The following is a 16021-nucleotide window of genomic DNA, read 5'->3' on the forward strand; positions in this document are numbered from 1 at the left end:
ACTAGATAAACTGGTTGCTAATCAAGTGTTTGGAATGGGAATGGGAGTAAGAGTAGGACTATTCAAACAAAACCACTAGATCAATAAAAAAACAATATGAACAAAACTAATGACAAGAGAATACTCTTTCATACTATCCAGCTTAATATTAATAGTTTATTAAATTATTTATATCCTATATATATCCAACATACTGGAGACAATTTTCAATAAAAGACATATATAGTCACATTAGTAAAACAAAAATAGCAAATGACATCCAAGAGAAATGAGAATGTAAATATAGTAACCAGTTTGATAACTAAGTCACTGGTATTGTGTTTCAAGTTTGGGTCTGAGCTTTCTAGCAATCAGAACAAAAAGGAACTCATGATTTACATATTTCTTACATTGAAAAGGAGTGTAAGACTTTCTAAATTCTAAAAAAAGGATATTTTCTGGTCTTAAATATAAATCTAATTTCTCAAATGGATTCTAAATTGAATTTTTCATGTGAGCAACCAGTGATACAAATAACAAACTCAACAAGGATTTCTGTAAATTCAGAAATAAGCAAATTTTATCTGCTGAGTATTTTTGTTTATTTTGTTTTGTTTTGCATTTAGAAGAGGCTTAATGAATGTAGTTCAAGTTTAAGTGATCTAACTTAATCCAAACTCAGAGCAGTGGATAGTTAAGACATCTTCAAATATAATTTTGCTCTACCAGACACAGGATATGAGTTAAAATGTATATAATTGAAAAATATATAGCCTTTAGTTAGAGCCTGAAATCTGTTATTTTCATATTTATTTCATATTCATTTGTTGGATTAAAGGTCCTTGAGGAGAAAGGTGTATCTTCCAGTTCTTTTGTATCTTCACTGAGAAATGGTCACAGTGGACATTCAGCTAATACTAAAAATATGCTGATGGGGTAGAAAAACAAACCTCATCACTAGTGGTTTTGTTTTCTTGGTGAAATGTTATTTTTATTCATTTTTACCTTGTAACAGTCTCCTCCAGGAATGATTTCCTGAATATACACAAAGGGACCTTCATTCCGGTTAATTCCTCCTAGGATCTTCAAACCAAGGCCTGTTTCCTTGGTAACTGTAATCATCTGAAAGGCAGGATCCCTAAGATAAAGTAAATTAGCACTCATAGGTTAGCCTAGAGATTTGTACCTACTTTTTCTTTAAAATACTTGTTAGACTAAATTCTTAGATCTACATAACTCAAATGCTCAGTACATACTAAGAACTACATTTTAAAAAGTATGGTGTATCATCCAGCAATCCCTCTACTGGGTATTTACCACAAAGACTCGAAAATCTATATCCGAAAAGATATTTGCACACCGATGTTCATAGCAGCATTATTCACAGTGGCCAGGACATGGAAGCAACCGAAGTGTCCTATGATAGATGATTGGATAAAGAAGCTGTGGTACATATACACAATGGAAAATTATTCAGCCATAAGAAGAGATGAAATACTGTCATTTCGACGACATGGATGGACCTTGAGTTAATCATGCTAAGTGAAATAAGCCAGATAGAAAAAGCTGAAAACCACATATCACTTATATGTGGGATATAAACCTAAAAGCGACAAATGAATAGGACAGAGACTCATGGACATGGACAATAGAACAGTGGTTACAAAAGGGCAAGGGGGAGGGAAAAGGGGGGAATTTGACGGGGTAAAGGGGGTCAAATATGAAAGAAAAAATATTAAAAAATTTTTAAAAATAAAAGATGGAAAAAATAAAACAAATAAGTATAAAAAAGGTGTGATGATACAAAAAAAAATGGATTTTCTTACTTGTATTTTTAATTTTCTCTACGAAATAACCAAACCATAAAAGAAACAATAATGCTAATTTTTTGGAGAACAAAGAAAAATACTTTAAAAATATTTTTTAAATATTATTGAGATAAATTTTTAAATTTATTAAAGGTGACTGAAAATTTCTGTGTTTAGTTGATTTTCAGACTACATTGAAAAATTGCAATTCTAAACATTTTAATGAATTAGGTAAGTGACTTTAAAAGATATGTTTGTGGCCATTTAAAGCAAAATAAATGTAACCTCCATTTGAGCTATTCCAGTTATAATTTCTGTTAAACATAAGAGCAAGGCCATTAGAAAAGAAGAAACTGTCAAAAGAATTCTGTGAAAGGTATACCCCCAAGTTATGTTTCTGACCACCCTGATCAGACCATTGACTTTTACTGGTTAATAAAGTCTAAAATAAGGCTTAGGGCTACCTGCTTATTTATCATGTACTGGGTATTGTGCTAAACTACACATACACACACACACATAATGCCATTCTGGGCAAGTAAACTTGGTGGCCTAAGGTTACAAAGCTGGAGAACAGCAACGTGAACCCAGTCTGTCTTAGTCCAGAGGCAAAATGTGCTTCCTTGGTATATTAAAGCCACTGCTGAATATAGGACTTCCAGCTATCTTCAAACATATCAAAAAATTGAAGCTGGTATTAAAAAAATTTACTTCACATCTTATATTATTGTAGCTTTTAGAAAAAGCTTTCTTAGTTTCTACCATATAAATTCTAACTATAGTAAGCTCTCACTTAACATCATTGATGGGTTCTGCCACCTTAAGCAAAAGGATATATAATGAAACCAATTTTATCATAGGTTAATTGACATAAACAAGAGTTAAGTTATATGGCATGTCATCAACATTAATAATGAAATGATGTTGGATGAAATGGTTATTTGAGGATCTGCTGTATATCTTTAAGAAAATTCATATTTAAAAGTTAGATAATAAAAAAATAGAATGAAAGAAAAAAATTTTTAAAACTTTACAAACTCCCAGTTTTTAAATATTTTGCCCTCTATATAGCATATGATTTATAGTTGTATTATATTGAATTCAGCATTAGTGTTGGAAGACCTCTCTGCTAATAGAGCAATAATCAATTAGCTAGAAAGGACGGGATCCAAAATGTTCTGCTGTCTTGTATTTCAGAACTTCAGCCCATTCTTGATGGGACATCAGGCTGCAAGGCTATAAAGGAGTGAAGCCTACAAGTGGGAGAAATGAAGGAGTGAACAAAAGTACCGCACTAGGCATCTCCAGCAAGCTCTAGATGTGAACTTCCTTCAATGGAGACACACATAATCTTCAGCATATATTATTGTTTCAGTAAAGCATCCGTATTTTTCTAATCTCAACAGTGTATTTACTTGCAAGGATCTTATTTTAAAATACCTCTATTGATAAGAATTTATATTACTTTTATTGCTATTAAAAATAGTTCTGCTGCTCAACTGTAATCATAATAAGAGTATTACAAGTTAAAACTAGGCAGAGATCATAGGTTGTTTAAAACTTTTACCAAATGTTCACTAATATGCTACTATAATCATCCAAAACTTACTAAATTTAAATTAAAAATTACTTTTCAAGTAGACTGGATGATGCCTCAGCAGATGTATTTTTATTCATGGTTTCACCACGATAGCCTTTGAGTTAACAGTTGTGTAAATGAAGATCCTGATGAAGTCTAGAAATTCTTCTTTCCTAAGATTGGAGAAGTGGAAAATAAATTGTCATGTCTTAGAGAAGTCAAATTTGCTTTAAACTTTGCATAAAAACATTACATAAACTTGGTACATAAACAATATGTACCTATGTGTAAATGTTAGATATATGTTATATATTTTGAGCTATATGTTTCTTTAGTAATTGCTCATATTATCTAAGAAATGTAAAGATAGTTCTGTAGATACACAGACAAGACAGATGGATGGACGGAGCTACAGGAATATATCTATATCATTATTAACATTTATATCTATATAAAATCTGCATTTTCTGGCAGAAATGAGTACAATTAAGCTTTGGGTAGGTATTATAGTTTCTGCATTAATAACCTTAAAAACCACATAATAATAAAAGAAGGAAATGTCTCTTGTGAGCACAAGGCTAAGAAGTTTATAGTCAGAATGTCTACAAAATACTTATACAATACACTGTTGAAGAAAACAGAAATTCCTATTGTCTCACCAACTATCTTGAGGGACTTCCTGAAGATCCTATATTACTGACTCGTATTGCTCCAAGCTTCTTCACTATTTTCCTATTAAAAGAAAAAATGTATATTATTTTAATGACTCTTATAGCTCCACTGTGAAAATTAGTGATTTCATTTAAAAATTTTTATTTAAATAGGGATTTACCCCTTCTGGATAAGAAATATGAATGCAGTACAGAAACTTGAAGATGAAAAAGATATTAGGATCATTTAGCACAACCATCTTAAAGAAATGAATAGCTAGATTCACAGAGATTGTGCACTTTTCCCACACAATGGGAAATGGTTGGTTGTTTTCCCAGACAGAACTCAGGCTTCAGGGCCTAGAGCATGGACCTTGAAATCAGATAAGACCTAGGTTCTAATTTGAGCTTCTAGACTTCTCCAAGCCTGTTTCTTTACAGTAGTACAGAAAATAGTAGTGACAGTTTTACAGATGGATAGACATATTAAAACTTTGCAAATCATTTCACTTTAAATATATGCTATTTGTTATAAATCACTTATAGCTTAATTAAAAAAAAATTTTAATCCAATTTTCAGTTAAACATGCAACATGACCTTGGCTTGTATCTTCTTACCCTCCAAAGAGTCCACTGATATGAGAGTAAAGGATTACAAATAGCATAAACTCACAATGTTGATGAGTAAAATGAAAGAATTTAATTCCAGTATTTAATGTTAATTTCACCTGAAATTGTTCTGTTTAGAAAAGAAACACTTTGGAGTTCTCTTTACCAATGGTTCTATATTTGGAAGTGCACTGCATCAGGAAGAGCACTGGTCTAGAAGTTAAGACATCCACATTTGAGTTTCATTTCCACTGCCCAGTAGCCATGTGACTTTGAGCAGCCACCTAACTACTCTCCTGCTCAGTTTTTCCAAGTGTAGAATGACAAGATCAGTCATAAAATGACCTATAAAGGTTCTCTTTTTGGCTCTATGAATAGAAAATTCTATACCTGGTTTATTAAACTACAAGCCTCCCAGTGTTTTTAGAAAAGAGAATTTTCTTTTCAAATTTCTCTTCAAAATCACTAAAATCAGTCTGATCTGTAAATGGGGTGGGGTAGCTTGCAGCCAGGTCATTCAGGAGGAATTTAGGGGGAGAAGGAAAGAGTACTCATGAAGTGAAATTTTATATTATGGTTATTTCAATAGAAAAGAAGGGCACGATAGTGCTGGCTACCCAATAAATAATCTGTTGAGATTTTGTGATTGACAAGTCATAAATAACTACTGTTTATAGATTCAATGGAATATTAAAAAATGTAAATATTGCTTGTAGTAAAGTTAGACCTATAGATTTAGTAACATACTTGAGGAAACAAAAAAATAACGATGTTTACAAACTGGCAATTTGTACACCTTATCACATCAGAGATTGCTCAAGATAGCATTAGCTATTTATATAATCCTACAGTTGTTTAAGAACAATGGCAAAAATCAGGAATGACTCCCTTCCTTGGGCTAGACTTTACTTAATTGATTTTTTTCAAAGTTTTGGAAAATCAAGATGGAAAAGATTAGTCAAAGGGTTATTTTACTATCTCCTTTATTCTGTACCCAAAGGCAATTTTCCAGCTACTAGTACTTTTTTTTCTCTCAGGAATCTAAACAGTTCAGGAATGTTGCTCATTTGTCTTGGGGTTGGACACATAGCATCTGCATATAGCATACAGCCCAATCCTATGGGAAACAAAGTGCTTCAGAGGAGGAGTTCCAGACTTCTTTAAACATGAGATTGTCATCAGAGCAACAGCTCACTGTTTTCAGAAGTTTCCTTGGGCTCTCTGACTGCCTTCTGCTTGCTTCACTCACACACTCATTCACCAGACCTGTACACAGTACAATTATGTGCAGGCACAGGGCTCAGTGCTTGTGATATTATGCTGAAAAATCCAAGATCTCTGCTCTTACGGCATTTACATTATAGTGCTGGGAGTAAAATAAAAAAGGAAAGAGCAAAATAAACTAACTTTCAGATACTGAAAGGTGATACGATTAAACTCGACTAGGCAGAGGAGTGCTAATTTAGATTGGGTAGTAGTGTTCCAGCCAAGATCCAAATAATGGGTCAGCCAGGAGAAAAACTGAGGGACAAAGAAAAGGTCAGGCAGAGAAAAGGTTTCAAGGCAAGAAAAAAAATTGGAGGGGAGGAGGGGTTACAGAACAGAAAGAAGCATGGCTAGAGCATGGTGACTGCAACAGAGAAAGATTTGAGATGAAGTTAGAGAAGTAGGCAGTGTCTAGATTACCTAGAGTCATGTGAGCCATGGTAAGGAGTTTGGATTTTTGCTTGATCTTATGTCATACAACCTGACTATTCTCAAGAGACCTGAATTTGCCTTTTGTCTTATCTCTTACCTTTAACTTCTGCTCATTCCAGATAGGCTGTGTTTTAGCTTCAATTATATCAAAATGTCAGTTCATATGAGATATAATATATTGGGGGCCAGTACAAAATGAAAATGCAAGGCCCCCTGTTAAAAAATTAATTATTTCAAGATAGTGACAGCAGAGAATTAAACCAAGTACAGGGCCTAACTAAGCCAAGGCCCCTTTTAAGAGTAGGGCTTGTGAAACTGCACAGGTCACACACTCACGAAGTTGGCCTTGATCATGATAAATGTTACTTGAAAAAAATAAATGCCTTCTTCTGATGATTTCTCTTTTCAATTCACCTTATCTATCAACATATAAACTTATCCAAGATCTTTTAAATGGAGTAGTCCCTGAAACATGTGGCTTATAGGAAGATGCCAAGAAATAAGAAACTAGGATATCAAAATTTACTGAGGCAACATGATGGCATTAGTGTGCAGTAATCTAACTGGGAAACAATGATTATCTAGCCTATTCTAAGCAAACTAGAATTCATTTGTTTTTACTATTTATTCAAATGCATTACTTTCTTTTTTTGCTACGAGGAAAATATTACAATAAATAGCTACCAAATAAACAATGTTTGCACTACTAGAATAATTGTTAGGTATTTCGCATTGTCCAATGAATCCAGTAGTTTTATGAGCCAAACAGACAGTTAAGAAATACAGCTCAGTGACTAACATATTAAGATTTAAGTTGCAATTTCACTAATTTATATTATCTATTAAAAATGCCAAAAAGGTAATTAGAAACCAAATTTTAAAAATAATACATATTTATAACTCTTAAGTCTTCAGAAGCCTGAAAACCAATAATCGGATAAGAAAACACTGTATGACTATCAAAATAATTTTTTTCTTTCTTTTTCTGTCTTCACCCATTTTGCTTGCCCTCCCCACTCCAAAATGGTCTGTATGAAAAGTAACAACCCATTTTATCTATTATCTACTATGTAAAATTAGACATTATCATGAGAAACTAGAAAAAGTTCACGAGGATTATTTATTGCTGAAGAATGATGTTACAAGTTAAAGGTGCCAAGTCTGAATTCTTGATCTGGCCCGATATTTTAAGTTCATGATCTACCTACAGAACAAGGTTGTACTAGTCTTGCCCTCAGGGGTTCCCATTCATTCAATAGAATCCATTATTTAACATTAATTATCATAATGATTTATGCAATATTACAAGCATACCCAGACTCACAAGAATTGCAGACAACATCACTTCACTGCTATTAAGATTACGGTACCTTGGAAAGGAATAGTTTCACTTGCGATTATAAAATAAAATAATAGAGTTCAAGACAAAGACACTATGACATATTTATATGTACTGCTACTTCTTGCTACATGGAAGGATTATATAGAGATAAAGAATGTTGGAGGGAATGTATTGTTGCTTTCAGTGACACTAATGTTTGCATGGGGTTTGAGTCTATGCTGTAAAAAACTGAAAATATGACTGGTCTTGTCCAAAAAGAGTTGACAATCTGGTATAAGAACTAAGGGAGATACGTATGAAAAAAAGTTTTCAAATATTCTCATAAAACAATACCAATACATTTTTCGTATTGCAGAATCTTGAGATTTTTGTGCCAGAGCAGAAAAGAATCAGAATGTACTTGGATTTTATTGGCTCTGCAATTTTCTGGCCTTGTGATCACAGGTTAATCAATTATTCACTCAAGGTGACCACCACCACTCACCTGTACTACTGCAATTTCCTATTTTACTTCATTTTTGTCCTCTCTTTAATCCCCATTCTCTGCAACATAACCAATAAAAATATGAATCAGATCATATCACTTGTATGCTTCAAATGCACCAATAGTTTCCTATTACTTTTAGAATAAAATCTAAACCCTTGGACATAACTTAAAAGACTCTGTATTATCTGACCCCTGTATACCTGTTCTGACCCCAATTCCTACCCCTTTCCTTCCTGCTCACTATGCTAGAAACACACTTGCCTTTTTGTTCTTCCATGGTATCTAGCTTTTTCTTGTATCTGGGCCTTTGCATGGCTTGGAATTGTCACCACATAGATAGCTCCTTATAAACATTCAGGACTAGACTCAAATGTCACATCTTCACTAAGACTTGACTTTACTCCTCCTCCACCTCATCATCATTTGCAATTACACTATATTATTCCATTGTCTTCATTGTACAGATTGCTATTTGAAATTCCCTTATTTATGTATGTTACTTGATTATCTCCTGAGTCCTCAGAAAAAACTCTATAACAGAAGTGATCTAGTTTGACTTTCCCTATGCTATAGCCTCAGTTGACTGAACAGGGTCTGACCCATAGTGAAGAGTGAAATAAATAAATGTTGAATAACTTAAAATCATTCAACTTCTCAGGCCTTCCCTTTCCTCATCCATAAAGTAAGGATAATCTTAACTGCTCTGGTCATTAGAAATAAGGCTTAACGTTTACTAATTTTTACTATGCCTCAGCCACTGTGAAAATCACGTTACATGCATATTCTCATTTACTATTACGATTCCCATTTTACGAATAAGGCCATTAAGTTTTAGGTCAAATGAAACTTGACCTAAAAGACACAAGATGAACGTGAAGACATGGGGTATGAATCCAGACCTGACTAACCTCAGAATCTGAGCTCTTAACCACTACTTTATAGTTCCTAAAAAGATGTTCATTTCCATTACAGCAAAATCGGTTATGCTGTCCGTCCCCTTCAGGTCCTAGTTTGTCCTGTAGAACAACTGAAGAAAGTTACTACCCCCGCCCCCCGTCCCCTGCCCCCCAAACACATGTTTCTTTTCCAAGATGTACATTTCCTTTCGGCCTTCCTTAAATGATCCTCATATCCTAGACACTCTCCTTTAAAACAAACTTCAGTTTGACAATGTCTCTCCGGCTCCACAAGCGATGAATTTCACTGGGCAAGTAGTTAAGGGGCATCACAGCAGTGGAAGTCGATTCCCAGGGGCTGAGAAACGTACATATGAGTGAGTGTTCGAGTGGGCTGTGGTTAACTCGGGAAGGTTCTTGGGACAGGTGATCCTGAGTCCAGGGCCGGAAGTAGCAAGCCAGCATCCCCAGTACCCCAGGTAAAAGAACCGCGGGACAGCGGCCGCTGGGGGCCGCTAGGTCGAGACAAAGGCCCATGGAGCTTAGGAAGATCAGGAACACAAACCCAAGTGATGATGAATCACACAGAGGAAAGTAAAGCGTTTTCCTAAAAGTAAGTTAAATAGGTACTGGAGAGAAGCAAAGTGGAACAGTCAGGAAGCAAAACGCGAACTTACCCGTAACCTGGCAACCCGGCCTCCGTAGCTCCACTACAAAAGCTGCCTCTTGTGGAGCCTGGTAGCCAAGGTAGCGGCCGGCTCAACTTAGTTATCGCGAGACAGGGCAGGCCTCGCGAGATGTGACCTCCGAGACCGGCGTGTGTTCTCTCCAGGCGCTATGGGAGGGCTCTGGTGTCCTGGATGGAGACGCGTTGCTTTTTGTGGCTGGCGCTGGAGCCACCCTGGGTCCCCGACCAACGTTGCAGAGAGGGTAGATCTGTGTTTCAGACCGGGGAGGAGCGGGACAGGAGGTGCTGAGAGGGGGCTGAGGCGGCTTGGGACATGGAGGCGCCCGGGTCTACCCCGGGACCAGGCCGTGCAGCCGCCGCGGCGGCCGAAGAGCACAAACCCTTTCACGCGCTCGCAGGAGGAGGACTGGCGGCGGCGGAACAAGACCGTCCTCACGTACGTGGCCGCGGCCGCCGTGGGCATGCTAGGGGCGTCCTACGCCGCGGTGCCCCTTTATCGGCTTTATTGCCAGGTAGGGGCCGGCGCTGCCCTCTGGGCAGTGTCATGTTGCAGGGGATATCTGAGATTATCTCCGCCCAAAGAGGACACAAGGTCGGAAAGATGACTTATCCAAGGTCACCAATGAAGTTAGTGAAAAAGCTACAAGTAGAACTCAAACCCCACGGTAATTATTCCAACATGGTGATTGTGTTCCGACCGCACTACAGAGCGAAATTTCTAGATCTTGGAGCTACTCCTCACCCAAAGGGTCCGCAGCCTATTCTCTGGTATCCATTAACCTAATCAGCCGCACTCTTTTACTGTTTACACACGTACCCGCTTTTAAAATGTAATTTATATTCATTCATACCGTGAACCACATATAGTTTATGTGCGAACATTAACCCTGGAAATGGAAATATGCGTTTTACTTGTGCTTAAACTGGGAGTAACTTTTTTAGCCATATAAAGAGGCATGAATTAGGCCTTTGAGTACGCCACCCCAGTTACTATATAACTAATGTGCTCACCCTGGGGTCCCTTTTAGATCAGACACTAGATCTTTCTCAAAGTGTGGCCCCCTAGACCAGCAGTATCAACATGGGAACTTGAGTGCAAATTCTTGGGCCAACTTCAGAGCTACTGCATCAGGAACTCTGGAGGCAGGACCCAGCAATTTATTTTAATAAGCCCACTAGCTGATTTGGATACAAACTAATGTTTGAGAACCACTGGCAAAGGCAGACTTCGCCTATTTCATGTATACCCTCCTAGTTCTTTAGTAGTTTGCTGCTTGGGCTGAGCATTAGGATCACCAGTGGAGCTTAAACTTGCCAGGGCTCTTCTATCCAGGGATTCTGATTAGGTCTGGGTAGGGGTCAGGAATTTCTGTTTAACATACATGCCAAGAGAGCTACACATTGGTTTCATCAGTAAATGTTTGAGAGTAGCTCCTAAACTATGTTGTACATGGAAATCACCTGGTAAACTATTTAAAATCCTGACATCCAGATCACATCCCTAACCAATTAAATCAGAGTGACTGGGATTGAGAGTCAGTCATTAGCATTTTAAAGATTCCTTGGAACCTTTGTTGCCACTGTTAATGCCTGGTTTACTTCCCCCATACTTAACAGATGAACTTAAATTATTTTTCGATAATGACTGAATCAGAAGTCAGAAGGACTTCAGCCTTCTCATACGGGAACGTGCAATAGCTTGATTTCTGGAGGAGTGTAGAATGTGAAATTAATTTTCATCAGATGCTAGTCTCGACCAAGCATTAATCCCAAAACTACCAGTTGGTTAATGAAGCTGAACTGAATCCAGAACAGCAAGCCTCGATCTCCACTGACCGTGTGTGTGTGTGGGGGGCGGGGGGGTCCATCTTATTCCTTGGGAAATATTTAGCAATGTCTGAAGACATTTTTGGTTATCACAGCCTAGAAGGTAAGACAGGAAGTTGCTACTGGTATCTGGTGGTAGAGGCTAGGGATACTGATAAAGATCAAATACTGCACAGGACACCCCTCCAAAAAAAAAAAATTTATCCAACTCAAAATTCACTAGTGCCAAGGATGAGAAATCCTACCCCAAACTGAAATGAATAACAATATTTTGTGTACACGTGTGCAAGCGCAGGGCAGATAAGTAAAAACAGTTGTAATTTGGATCTTAAATCACAGTTGGATGTTAAATACTGACATTTTCAAAAGAACATCTCTTATTTTGGAATCAACTTTAGAGGCAAGAATAAGGGATTGTATAACCACTTAATACAGTGATCTCATGAGTATGGAAAGTGTAGTCCAAAGAAAGTAAGGTTTAGTTCTTGGAGCTAGTTCAGTGGCAGAACTAGACTAGAGCCCAGGACATATTTTCAGTTCAGTGCCCTTTTCTATTCTTGTTTAATTTCTCTAATCATCAGATTTACAGATTTAAAGAATCTATATTCAAAGACTGCTTGTCAGAATACATGAAGGAATCTTTATTCAAGTGACTCAAATTCTTCAGGAAAAGGAGTTATATCTTAAAATGTAAACATTATAGTCCTTGGGCAGAAGAATATACTTACCTTTTAAACAGGATGAAGAAAGGCTTGTCCTCTGATGCATCATCTAGGATTATAATTTAGTTCAGTAATGTTGTATGGCAGTTGAGTGAAGCTAGCTGACTTGTGTAACAAGCAGAAGATAGCAGTATTATATTTTGCTGGGAGTCTTCCCCTAGCCTCAAATTTGGTATTTTTTTCCTAGTATAGTAACAGATTAATTATCCGGAAACCAGAATTCTGGCAACTTCAAGCATCAGAAGAATGATGACCCTGGAAGTAAGGATTTTTTTTTTTTAAACATCTCTAATGATAAATAATGGCAATAAAGATAGGGAAAAAGTGTCATAGATTATTCTGATGTCTTACGATTAGTTGCTTCAGTGGTCTAAGGGATCAGGTTCTCTGATGGATATCTGTGAAAGCCATACCAAACCAATAACTACAGGAAAAAATTACAAAAACATTGACCAACATGGGAAAATACTTATGATGCTTGAGAAAGACAAACTACAGAAGTGAAGCTACAAACTCATCTGTGCTATAAAAGTTCTAATATAGAAAAGGACCAGATAGAAATGTAGAAAACCGAATTATTCAAAGTTTTACTGAAATGATAGGGTTGTAGGTAAATTTCATCTGTTAATAGTAATATGAAATACTAGTAATAAAGGAAAATATGTTTAATGAAAAGTTGAGCTAAATATTCTGAGCCTTATTATCAGTGTCATCTGCTCTCTTGTTAATGACTCATTTTTGACTGTGCCAGATAACCAAAATTACTAAAAATATATGACTAACAAATATAGGCCCTTGACACCCCAAAAATAATCAGTGATAGTATATAAACTTGGCTCTTACTGCATTACTAAAGTTAAATTGCTTTACAGTTCTGTTTTTATCCAATAAATACATCATGAACATCTAAAAGTAATATTTAACATTATGCTTTCTTTTTCTAGACCACTGGCCTCGGAGGATCAGTAGTAGTAGGTCATGCGTCAGACCAGATTGAAAACATGGTGCCTGTTAAGGATCGCATCATTAAAGTCACCTTTAATGCAGATGTGCATGCAAGCCTTCAGTGGAACTTTAGACCTCAGCAAACAGAAATATATGTAAGTCATCAAAGCAATTATTAAGATTACTTTTTCAGTGTGAAAATACCTTTCATTACTTAAACTGCTTCATAGTTTAGGAAACACTTCTCTAAACTTAATTTCAAAATATTGACAAACTCCATTACTGTAAAGTTTTTATTCCCACAGACTTTATGCCCTATGTATAATGTACCAGAATACATGGTACTACAGTAAGTCAGTAAAAGTCAATTTGGGACAATGGAAAATGTCACGTTTTTATTAGAATCATATTAAGAGTTCGCTCAGTTCTCTGATCTGTACTAATCTTAAGAGTAGGAGTAGCTGTCATACTATACAGTTGACTTTTCCTCAGGTATAGATGATAGGATAAGAAAAATGTCGTTGCTTATAATAAAAAATAGTTTACTAGTTTACATCCAAAGTATCCCTGCCCTTTGAAAAATAAATTAGGACCTCGGAAGTAAGCATACTAGTCATGTTCTATTTCAAAGACTATACTTTAAAGGTTTGGTAAAATCTTACCTGAACTCCTAGGGGATTTAATTGAAATTATCTCATTAATTGAGGAATAACTAGAAAAGCTTAATTGTTACTTATTAGAAAATCCTTATTAGTGCTTCCCCAGGTTAGTAAACATGACTGAATCTCAGATTGAGGTTTTATAGGATATGATTTTGAATATTAATTCTAATCACATAGCAGTAATAAGGTATCAGTGGTTGCATTGGTATAAGTGACAGGAGTATCCTTTAGCAATTTTTTTTAAAGCTTGATGATTTAATCTTATTCTCTCAAAACTTAGTGCTTTTCGATTAAATATTCTATTGAGTCAGTTTAATTTTATGTTTAATTTACTCTATTTCTAAGCTAAGTTTAATGTTAGTAACCTTTTAAAAAATCTTTAGTCGATCATATAATGATATTTAGGAATAAGTGCTAAGAAATTAGGCTTGATCTGTGATAGATTTGGCTTGTTCTTGAACACATTTGAAATAACTTAATTTGCAGATTATTACTTGAAGATTTCAGATATACAAGAAGACAATCCATAACTAAGTATACATAATAGAGCTTTGGGTCTTCACTGACATATGCAAGTGAAATTTCAAAATCACATGTTCATGGGTAGTATAATTTATTTTCCTAACCCTTAACATTAGATTAGGTATTACGGTTGGCCTAATGGAAAGGAAAATGACTAATTTAGTAGGGAAAGGAGCTGTGTATGATTTAAAGTATTGATAATATATATATTTTTTAACACAGGTGGTGCCAGGAGAAACTGCACTGGCCTTTTACAAAGCTAAGAATCCTACTGACAAACCAGTAATCGGAATTTCTACATACAATGTTGTACCATTCGAAGCTGGACAGTATTTCAATAAAATACAGGTATAACTAAATGAAAACTTTACAGACTTATAAAAGTACATACAACTGTTAAGTACTAAGTTTACTGCATTGTTTTACTAGGAACTGATTTCTGAAAATTCATTTCTTTTAAACTTCAGAACTGTTTTTTTCATTGCTTATAATAGCTCTGCAGAAGTTTAGAACCAAACCAAATGGATGTCCACTTTTAAAATGAAAAGAATTTGATTCTCAATCCTTAAAGCAAAATTCAATCTAAGATGAAAAGATGCTGTTACCCTATCATAGAACTTAGATTATATTTAACAGTACGCTTATTAAAGCCAATAAATGAACCATTAGTTTCTTTTATAGATAATAGAAATATTAATAAATGAATACTTTTCTATAACTTTTAGTGCTTCTGTTTTGAAGAACAAAGGCTTAATCCACAAGAGGAAGTAGATATGCCAGTGTTTTTCTACATTGATCCTGAATTTGCTGAAGATCCAAGAATGGTGAATGTTGATCTCATCACTCTTTCTTACACTTTTTTTGAAGCAAAGGAGGGGCACAAGTTGCCAATTCCGGGCTATAATTGAAGTCAGCAACTAAGTTCTGCTTCATTTGTGATTTTTGAAAAATCATGTATCTTGTCTTCTCAGAAGAGAAATGTTCTACAGTATATTCCATTCTATTTTATGCCTTCTATTTTAAATATTATGTAATATTTTTTCCCCCAACAACTTTACCCTTCTTAAAAAAGGTACAGCTTTTTATTATAAGGAATCCACATGCCTGTTTAGAATGCATGACGGTTCAAAACCATACTTAGTTTAAGTAGTATAAAAAGAAACTGCTTTGTTTCTTATATATGTAGGCATGGACTTGAAGGTTCAGCTTAATTCACTGGTCCCCTTCGAAATTATTAACACTTCATACTTGTAGCAATGATTTTTTTTCAATGCCCATGTGTCATATCTTAGGTTCTAGGTCAGAATTCCTGTCCCTTCTTATTTCTAAAACAGTTGGTTACTACTTTATTTCATTGTGTACATTCACTTTTAAAAGCTCAAAATGAAAGAGGAATCACTAAGCCCTAATGGTTTGTCAAAAGATTACATTTTGATATCAAATGTGACTTTTTTCCTTTAAGATCTAGGGCAATTTACCTTCAAAGTAATGAATAATGACTTTGAAATTTTGGTATCATGAAATTGAAATAAAATGCATTTCTTGTGATAGTTCCAAGTCCCTGAATGTTAAATGCAAAGTTACTGACATCAGAATTTCTTCAATTA

General features: G+C 35.5%; 2 protein-coding genes across 11 annotated transcripts in view; one reads left to right on the forward strand and one right to left on the reverse strand.

Moving 5' to 3' along the window:
* Positions 1 to 9832, reverse strand: part of STXBP4 (syntaxin binding protein 4) — a 149539-nt gene extending 139707 nt beyond the window's left edge. For 3 of the 10 annotated variants that reach the window (XM_036223394.1, XM_036223387.1, XM_036223395.1), the window contains exons 1-5: positions 9726 to 9810; positions 8150 to 8208; positions 4026 to 4098; positions 3418 to 3539; positions 985 to 1117 (exon numbers count right to left, since the gene is read on the reverse strand). In XM_036223394.1, coding sequence (XP_036079287.1) covers positions 985 to 1117; positions 3418 to 3464 — 180 coding nt within the window. In that variant the 5' untranslated portion in view covers positions 3465 to 3539; positions 4026 to 4098; positions 8150 to 8208; positions 9726 to 9810. Of the gene's footprint in view, positions 1 to 984; positions 1118 to 3396; positions 3540 to 4025; positions 4099 to 6420; positions 6459 to 8149; positions 8209 to 9725 lie in introns of all 10 variants that reach the window. The other 7 variants (XM_036223389.1, XM_036223391.1, XM_036223390.1 and 4 more) reach the window with 7 other exon arrangements.
* A 21-nt stretch (positions 9833 to 9853) lies between these two features.
* Positions 9854 to 15964, forward strand: LOC107515705 (cytochrome c oxidase assembly protein COX11, mitochondrial). Its single transcript, XM_016154796.2, has 4 exons — positions 9854 to 10248; positions 13230 to 13385; positions 14637 to 14762; positions 15140 to 15964. Exons 1-4 carry the CDS (start codon positions 9886 to 9888, stop codon positions 15320 to 15322), a joined length of 828 nt encoding a protein of 275 aa, XP_016010282.2. The 5' UTR covers positions 9854 to 9885; the 3' UTR covers positions 15323 to 15964.
* Positions 15965 to 16021: the final 57 nt, after the last annotated feature.

Source organism: Rousettus aegyptiacus, unplaced genomic scaffold (assembly GCF_014176215.1).
Source record: "Rousettus aegyptiacus isolate mRouAeg1 unplaced genomic scaffold, mRouAeg1.p scaffold_m13_p_6, whole genome shotgun sequence".
Classification (NCBI taxonomy): domain Eukaryota; kingdom Metazoa; phylum Chordata; class Mammalia; order Chiroptera; family Pteropodidae; genus Rousettus; species Rousettus aegyptiacus.